The sequence below is a fragment of the Anabrus simplex genome, chromosome X (assembly GCF_040414725.1).
Source record: "Anabrus simplex isolate iqAnaSimp1 chromosome X, ASM4041472v1, whole genome shotgun sequence".
Lineage (NCBI taxonomy): Eukaryota > Metazoa > Arthropoda > Insecta > Orthoptera > Tettigoniidae > Anabrus > Anabrus simplex.
In genome coordinates this window covers 161,322,867-161,331,988 of record NC_090279.1, presented here as the reverse complement: position 1 = coordinate 161,331,988, position 9,122 = coordinate 161,322,867, and the positions used below count along the sequence as shown (strand labels likewise).

Here is a 9,122-nt window from a genome sequence, read left to right as displayed (position 1 = left end):
TTCAATAATATGAATAACACAAGAAATATTTTATTTTCAGTACAATAATATTAACAGCAAAATAGCTTTTTGCTAGTACCAATAAGATACTTGGATTGAAGCTGCTGTCAGCCTGAGATAAAATCTTGGTTTACTCAAATAAATTGGATAAATTATTCACATACTCTGCAGATGTTCGAGAAGTTTATGATCAAATTATATACAACGAAAGTGAATGTCATTTAAAATCCAATCCAAGTACCTGTTGTTCTCCCAAAAACACTTCTCTGCATAATTTACACTAGTATACTGATGTAAGGGATTATAATATCCTTTAAAATGTTCATAGAAATTCTGTTTTGTTTGGCCGAAAGTGTCAGTCTATAGAAAGTTTCCTGAAGGAACCTTCACATCCGAACATGTCTCTGTTGCTCGAGAAGCTCTTGATGGGTCGCCGGCTCTCGTCTGTCCTCACGTGTTCCTGTTCTGCAAACCAGCTTCTGTAACTCTCGAGCTTCTTGCACCATTCAGCTATAAACAAGATTTTTCTATCATAATCACCTATTAAATAGTTTCAGAAAATAAATACAAAATATGGACAGATAAAATGGATTACACACTTCAGATACTGTACCTTGGTGTATTTGTAGAACCAATAGGGTTAGAAAACGAAGCACAGAAAGTCAAGAGAGCGTACTGGAGAACATGCGATATTTACAACAACAAAAAAAGGCAAAGATCAGGCACTACAATACTGATATCAAACCTGAAGTTCTATATGTGAGCAAAAACGCTGGAATTCAATAGAAAGAGGGACCTAGAGAATATTCTGAAGGAAAAACGAAAGAACATGAGGAAACCTCTTGGTCCAGAAATGCCTGAAGACTGATATAGACTGAAATCCTGTAAAGCAACAGAGAAACTGTCCAGGTTGGCAGCAGATATTAGAAAGCAAAGATTAAAACTTTATGGACAAATATATTTAATATTTAATGTAAAGCAGCTCTATGCCCTTGAAATATACAAATATAGTAACAAAAAACAAAAGTATAATTGAGAACATTTTCAGTAGTACGTCAAGGTTGTATCCTCTCGCCAACCATGTTCCTGGTGGTGATTGATGCGGTAATGCGGAATGTAACGCGAAATGTGAAACGCGGTATCCAGTGGGGATTGGCTAATAGGTTAGAAGAATTAGACTTTGCTGACGATGTGTGTCTCCTGTCTGAGGCACATGGTGAAATGCAATCAAAGATTGAAGACTTGGTAAAAGAAGGAAAAAAGGTGGGACTAACAATTAACTCAAAGAAGACCAAGGCCCTAAGGATGAACACCAACAAGCTAGACCCATTTGTCTTCAGTGATGAACCTATAGAGGATGTGGATAGTTTCACCTATTTGGGCAGTGTAGTTACCAAAGATGGAGGAGCAGTACAGGATGTTTCTCAACGTATACAAAAAGCAAATGGTGCCTTTGTTCGGCTCTATCCGGTATGGAAGAACAACAAAATATCTATCAGGACCAAACTTCGCATTTTCCGAAGTAATGTCAAGGCTGTTCTACTGTATGGGTCCGAGACCTGGAAGGTGACTAAAGTGATTACCTCCAAGTTGCAGACCTTTGTCAACCGATGTTTAAGGAATATTTTAAACATCTACTGGCCAGAAGTAATCTCCAATCATGAACTATGGAGAAGGATGGGTGAAACCGAGATGGCCATACAGATAAAGCGGCGGAAATGGAAATGGATAGGGCATACGTTGAGGAAAGGGAATGAAACCATTGGGAGAGAGGCACTGGATTGCAACCTGCAGGGTAAAAGGAGGAGAGAAAGGCCCAAACAAACGTGGCGAAGATCTGTACACATGGAGGCAATGGAAGAAGGCAAGACCTGGAGAGAGGTGAAGAGGTTGGCTGGCAACAGGATCAGATGGAGATGCTTTGTTGATGCCCTATGTTCCACAAGGAACAACAGGAATTAAGTCAAGTAAGTCAATTGAGAACATTAAACATGAATATTTAACATGCAGTGGGTTTCCAGTACCCGTGAGTCGTACCCTTGTGAGGCAACACCACAGGTCTGGTCGTTGCCGTGTGATTAGTACCACTATATGAGCGGCACCGTGGGTTTGCATTGCCTGTGCTTAGTACCCACTATGTGAGGACCACCACGGGAATACCGGCGCTCGTGATTAGTACACCCAGGTGAGGAACACCATCGATTTGCGTTGCCTATGTGTGGCACCATTATGTGAGAAACACCATAGGTCTGCGTTACCTGAACAACGTCCAATACTTGTGAGTAGTACCATCATGTGTGAAACACCGTGAGTCTACGCTACTTTTGATTAGTACCCCAACAAGACAAATACCATGGTTCTCCTTTACTAGTCATAAGTACCATTATTATTGATCTGTATTTTTGACCTCTTTAGACAACAAACATTCTCGATTCAGGATTGTGCTTTAGAAGTGGTCTCTTGGTCAGTAATACTATTTTTTATGGTAGTTTTTGGGTAGGACCCACTGATTGTTTTAAATTCATATCCATCCATTCATTTTTCATGCCATTTTTTTATTTTGGTCAGTGGATGATTTGAAACTTTTAATTTGTCATTTCATTTCGTACCATCAGGGGCCGATGACCTAGATGTTAGGCCCCTTAAAACAACAAGCATCATCATCAAAACCTGTTCGCCCCACTGTCGTCAGCCCTGAAGATGGTTTACCATGTTCACACCAGGCATATACTAGGGCTGTACCTTAATTAAGGCCACGGCTGCTTCCTTTCCACTCCCAGCCCTTTCCTGTCCTATCGTCGCTATAAGACCTATCTGTGTCGGTGCGACGAAAAGCAGATTGCAAACAAAAAAAAACAAAAAAATAAGATTCTTTGAAAGATCAATTTTACATTAATGCTTTAACATCGCACTTATTATTTAGCTTATGATGCTTACAAGGCAATGAGAATTACATTAAATTATATTGTTACATATATATAATTTACAGCATTAGGACCACTTTTCAAATATGGATAGAAAGGTCTGCTATCCATCTAATTCCTTCTGGAGTTGCTGAGTGGAGTTCATCCTAGGAGCTGGGATATGCACGTAGAGGGCACTCCTGCACAATATGCTTGATGGTTTGCAATTAAAAACTGCAATCACATTGGACATGGGGGAGAATTTATCCAACCCCACTGATATAGAGATGCACCACTTCGACCAGTACCACATCGAATCCTGTTTAACCTTGACCAGACTGTCCGAGGTAGCCTTGTAGTGGGATCACTGATTGAAAGTAGGCCATGAGGTGTCGAGTTGATTAATGGTTAAACATCGCACTAACACATCAAAGGTTTTTGGTGGTGGAAGGTAATGGGCGTGGCCTCAATTTAGGGTCAGCCCCAGCATTTACCAGGTGTGAAAGTGGGAAATCATAGTGATTAGTGTTAATAGAGAGTGGTGGCACAGTTGTACTTCCTCTTAAAACAATAATTTTTCTATTTGTTTTTTTGCTATTTGCTTTACGTCGCACCGACACAGATATGTCTTACGGCGACGATGGGATAGGAAAGTATAGATAAGAAATGTGTTTTTCCACCATTCAATACAAAATTTATTTTAATAGATTAAGCTAGTACCGGTTTCGGCTCTTTAACGGCCATCATCAGCTAGTACATGTTTTGTTTTAGCCATTAGACTATACACAAGTTGTTATTGTATTAGGCATCCGGATGTCTAATGGGGGATGGAATAATAGCATATAATTAAAATATCAGTGGTCAGGTTAAAAAGTTATAAATAGAGCATGAGTATGTAAAACACATTAAAAACACACAGGTCACAATATATAACATTTAAAAAGTTTCAACACATTAAAATTGTACGTATAGGTAGACACTTGTTAAAATTTTCAATTTATGTTATATGGATTCCATTCTTCTGTCTTCTGTGCAGATCCTTCTAAGTAATGTTGATTTTAGTTGCGTAGGGTAATCTTCGAGGACATTTTGAAACTAGTGTACGTCTTATTGATGTGGGCCTTTGTCATGATGAAATTTCGTTATGTTATATATCCCAACTTGTGATATACTATGGCAAGTTTCAATACAGTAAACAGCAGGTCTCGAGCATGTATTTAGAAGTAGTCGGTGGTATAGGTATAGGAAAGGCCTAGGAATTGGAAGGAAGCGGCCTTGGCCTTAATTAAGGTACAGCCCCGGCATTTGCCTGGTGTTAAAATGGGAAACCCTGGAAAACCATCTTCAGGGCTGCCGACAGTGGGGATCAAACCCACAATCTCCCGATTACTGGATACTGGCCGATCTTTAGCGACGGCAGCTATCGAGCTCGGTAAAACAATAATTACCATCACCACCATGCGAAAAGTGTACATTTGCTAGCCCTAGGGAGATGATGTAATATTCAACCTTTCCTCTCTCAATGTTCAGTGAAGGAAACTCACCTTGTAGATCCTTATCGCAGTCCCCTCCATATTTTACGGGCAGGATATCGGCAGGAATGTACTGATGCAGCGACTTCACACTGGAGTGAACATAGAACTGATAAAAGAAAAATATTAGTTGGATATTTTTTTCAAACATATTTTTAGTATTGCATAACTGCATTTCTCAGAACAGTGAAGTTTCCAAATTGATCATGTGATTAATGCAGAATGCCCGAGAAAAGAATATGATTCTTACATTTAGTATTTTATCAGACTTAATTTTAATTATTATCAATGTATAATTCACCTCTCTTGTAGGTGGATGCTGTGGATACCCACAACAAGCATTATATCAATAGGTTAAGTTGTTTCTGAGAAAAGTGTCTCTACAAGGGTCTTCAATGCCATGCACTCATTCCTTTTTTTTTTGAGTGGCTGCACATAAAAGTATTACAGTATATCATAACAATAACATATCTGTCTCTGTAAATAAAATTAATGTTGTCTTTTTATGGTTCATGTTTGTGGGTTACTGTAGTCACGTCCTAGTTTGTGAACCATGGGCAACGGCTGAGTGGCCTAGTAAGTGGTCCTGAGAGTCGGGATACCAGTTGCTATGGAATGGGAGTGGGCATCTTGGACATATTCTGAATCGTGGCCCTCTTTGTGCTCAGGCGGCTAGGACCATACAATTCACCAGTGGTCCATAACCCGTTAGAGGAGAGATCCTCACTTGGACTATGTGCAAGTAGGGTAGCATCCTGCTTCATGAATTTACCGAGCTCAGAGCACTTTAAGCAGGCCTCGGACCTATGGGAGTAACGGAGTCCCACTCCCATTTGACAGGCGAGGGACTCCTTGGAAACAACTTGGCGAACGAAATGGAATTCGATGGGGAGCTATCAATATTAATGGGGCTTATGGAAGAAAGAAGGTAGAACTGGCTGAGTCAGCAAAGAGGATGCATCTGGATATGCTAGGAGTAAGTGATATTCAGGTAAGGGGAGATAAGGAGGAAGAGATAGGAGATTATAAAGTGTACTTGACGGGTGTTAGAAAGGGAGGGGCAGAGTCTGGGGTAGGGCTCTTTATCAGGAATACCATTGCACGCAACATAGTTTCGGTTAGGCACGTAAATGAGTGAATGATGTGACTAGATTTGTCAGTGGGAGGAATTAGGACAAGAATTGTGTCCATGTATTCACCATGTGAGGGTGCAGATGAGGATGAAGTTGACAAGTTTTATGAAGCATTGAGTGACATCGAGGTCAGGGTCAACAGCAGGGATAGAATAGTGCTAATGGGCGATTTCAGTGCGAGAGTTGGGAATAGAACTGAAGGATACGAAAGGGTGATTGGTAAATGTGGGGAAGATATGGAAGCTAATGGGAATGGAAAGCGTTTGCTGGACTACTGTGCTAGTATGGGTTTAGCTGTTACGAATACATTCTTCAAGCATAAGGCTATTCACTGCTACACATGGGAGGCTAGGGGTACCAGATCCATAATAGACTATATCTTAACAGACTTTGAATTCAGGAAATCTTTTAGGAATGTACGAGTTTTTCGGGGATTTTTTGATGATACAGACCACTATCTGATCTGTAGTGAACTAAGTATCTCTAGGCCTAGGGTAGAAAAAGTGAAATCTGTCTGCAAACGAATAAGGGTAGAAAATCTCCAGGATGAGGAAATTAGACAGAAGTACATGGATATGATTAGCGAGAAGTTTCGAACAGTAGACAGTAAGCAGGTTCAGGATATAGAAAGTGAATGGGTGGCATACAGGGATGCTGTAGTAGAAACAGCAAGGGAATGCCTAGGAACAACTGTGTGTAAAGATGGGAAAAGGCAAACATCTTGGTGGAATGATGAAGTGAGAACAGCCTGTAAACGTAAAAAGAAGGCCTATCAGAAATGGCTCCAAACAAGGGCCGAGGCAGACAGGGATTGGTACGTAGATGAAAGAAACAGAGCGAAACAAATAGTTGTTGAATCCAAAAAGAAGTCATGGGAAGATTTTGGTAATAACCTGGAAAGGCTAGGTCAAGCAGCAGGGAAACCTTTCTGGACAGTAATAAAGAATCTTAGGAAGGGAGGGAAAAAGGAAATGAACAGTGTTTTGAGTAATTCAGGTGAACTCATAATAGATCCTAGGGAATCACTGGAGAGGTGGAGGGAATATTTTGAACATCTTCTCAATGTAAAAGGAAATCATCATGGTGGTGTTGCAAACAGCCAAGCTCATGGGGAGGAGGAAAATGATGTTGGTGAAATTATGCTTGAGGAAGTGGAAAGGATAGTAAATAAACTTCACTGTCATAAGGCAGCAGGAATAGATAAAATTAGACCTGAAATGGTGAAGTATAGTGGGAAGGCAGGGATGAAATGGCTTCATAGAGTAGTCAAATTAGCGTGGAGTGTTGGTAAGGTACCTTCAGATTGGACAAACGCAGTAATTGCACCTATCTATAAGCAAGGGAACAGGAAGGATTGCAACAACTATCGAGGTATCTCATTGATTAGTATACCAGGCAAAGTATTCACAGGCATCTTGGAAGGGAGGGTGCGATCAGTCGTTGAGAGGAAGTTGGATGAAAACCAGTGTGGTTTCAGACCACAGAGAGGCTGTCAGGATCAGATTTTCAGTATGCGCCAGGTAATTGAAAAATGCTACGAGAGGAATAGGTAGTTGTGTTTATGTTTCGTAGATCTAGAGAAAGCATATGACAGGGTACCGAGGGAAAAGATGTTCGCTATACTGGGGGACTATGGAATTAAAGGTAGATTATTAAAATCAATCAAAGGCATTTATGTTGACAATTGGGCTTCAGTGAGAATTGATGGTAGAATGAGTTCTTGGTTCAGGGTACTTACAGGAGTTAGACAAGGCTGTAATCTTTCACCTTTGCTGTTTGTAGTTTACATGGATCATATGCTGAAAGGTATAAAATGGCAGGGAGGGATTCAGTTAGGTGGAAATGTAGTAAGCAGCCTGGCCTATGCTGACGACTTGGTCTTAATGGCAGACTGTGCCGAAAGCCTGCAGTCTAACATCTTGGAACTTGAAAATAGGTGCAATGAGTATGGTATGAAAATTAGCCTCTCGAAGACTAAATTGATGTCAGTAGGTAAGAAATCCAACAGAATTGAATGTCAGATTGGTGATACAAAGCTAGAACAGGTCGATAATTTCAAGTATTTAGGTTGTGTGTTTTCCCAGGATGGTAATATAGTAAGTGAGATTGAATCAAGGTGTAGTAAAGCTAATGCAGTGAGCTCACAGTTGCGATCAGCAGTATTCTGTAAGAAGGAAGTCAGCTCCCAGACGAAACTATCTTTATATCGGTCTGTTTTCAGACCAACTTTGCTTTACGGGAGCGAAAGCTGGGTGGACTCAGGATATCTTATTCATAAGTTAGAAGTAACAGACATGAAAGTAGCAAGAATGATTGCTGGTACAAACAGGTGGGAACAATGGCAGGAGGGAACTCGGAATGAGGAGAGAAAAAAGGCTAATTTTGGAATGAACTCGATGGATGAAGCTGTACGCATAAACCGACTTTGGTGGTGGGGTCATGTGAGATGAATGGAGGAGGATAGGTTACCTAGGAGAATAATGGACTCTGTTATGGTGGGTAAGAGAAGTAGAGGGAGACCAAGACGACGATGGTTAGACTCTGTTTCTAACGATTTAAGGATAAGAGGTATAGAACTAAATGAGGCCACAACACTAGTTGCAAATCGAGGATTGTGGCGATGTTTAGTAAATTCTCAGAGGCTTGCAGACTGAACGCTGAAAGGCATAACAGTCTATAATGATAATGTATGTATGTATGTATGTTGTCTTTTTTTACAACATCGTTATGTCTTAGTTGAGCAGCTCACCTTCTTTCTCCCAAGTCTTGGACATTTGTAATGTCCCATAACGGACCATTTATATTGGTATTATACACTGACTGACAGTGACAATGCAACACCAAGGAGGAGTGGTTCGAAAGGGATGAATGTTGGGGAAAAAACAGAGACAGCACGGATGAATAATTGATGTTTATTTCAAACCGATATGCAGGTTATACAATGCGCACGGCATCGACTCAGTAGGATGTAGGACCACCGCGAGCGGCGATGCACGCAGAAACACGTCGAGGTACAGAGTCAATAAGAGTGCGGATGGTGTCCTGAGGGATGGTTCTCCATTCTCTGTCAACCATTTGCCACAGTTGGTTGTCCGTACGAGGCTGGGGCAGAGTTTGCAAACGGCGTCCAATGAGATCCCACACGTGTTCGATTGGTGAGAGATCCGGAGAGTACGCTGGCCACGGAAGCATCTGTACACCTCGTAGAGCCTGTTGGGAGATGCGAGCAGTGTGTGGGCGGGCATTATCCTGCTGAAACAGAGCATTGGGCAGCCCCTGAAGGTACGGGAGTGCCACCGGCCGCAGCACATGCTGCACGTAGCGGTGGGCATTTAACGTGCCTTGAATACGCACTAGAGGTGACGTGGAATCATACGCAATAGCGCCCCAAACCATGATGTCGCGTTGTCTAGCGGTAGGGCGCTCCACAGTTACTGCCGGATTTGACCTTTCTCCACGCCGACGCCACGCTCGTCTGCGGTGACTATCACTGACAGAACAGAAGCGTGACTCATCGGAGAACACGACGTTCCGCCATTCCCTCATCCAAGTCG

The 9,122-nt window shown here is 41.5% G+C and overlaps 1 protein-coding gene across 1 annotated transcript in view; it reads right to left on the bottom strand.

Moving 5' to 3' along the window:
- Positions 1-355: 355 nt before the first annotated feature.
- LOC136886318 (clavesin-2) overlaps positions 356-9,122 on the bottom strand; it is a 37,651-nt gene continuing 28,884 nt past the window's right edge. The window contains exons 6-7 of the mRNA XM_067159051.2: positions 4,448-4,544; positions 356-510 (exon numbers count right to left, since the gene is read on the bottom strand). Coding sequence (XP_067015152.2) covers positions 356-510; positions 4,448-4,544 — 252 coding nt within the window. The remainder of the gene's footprint in view (positions 511-4,447; positions 4,545-9,122) is intronic.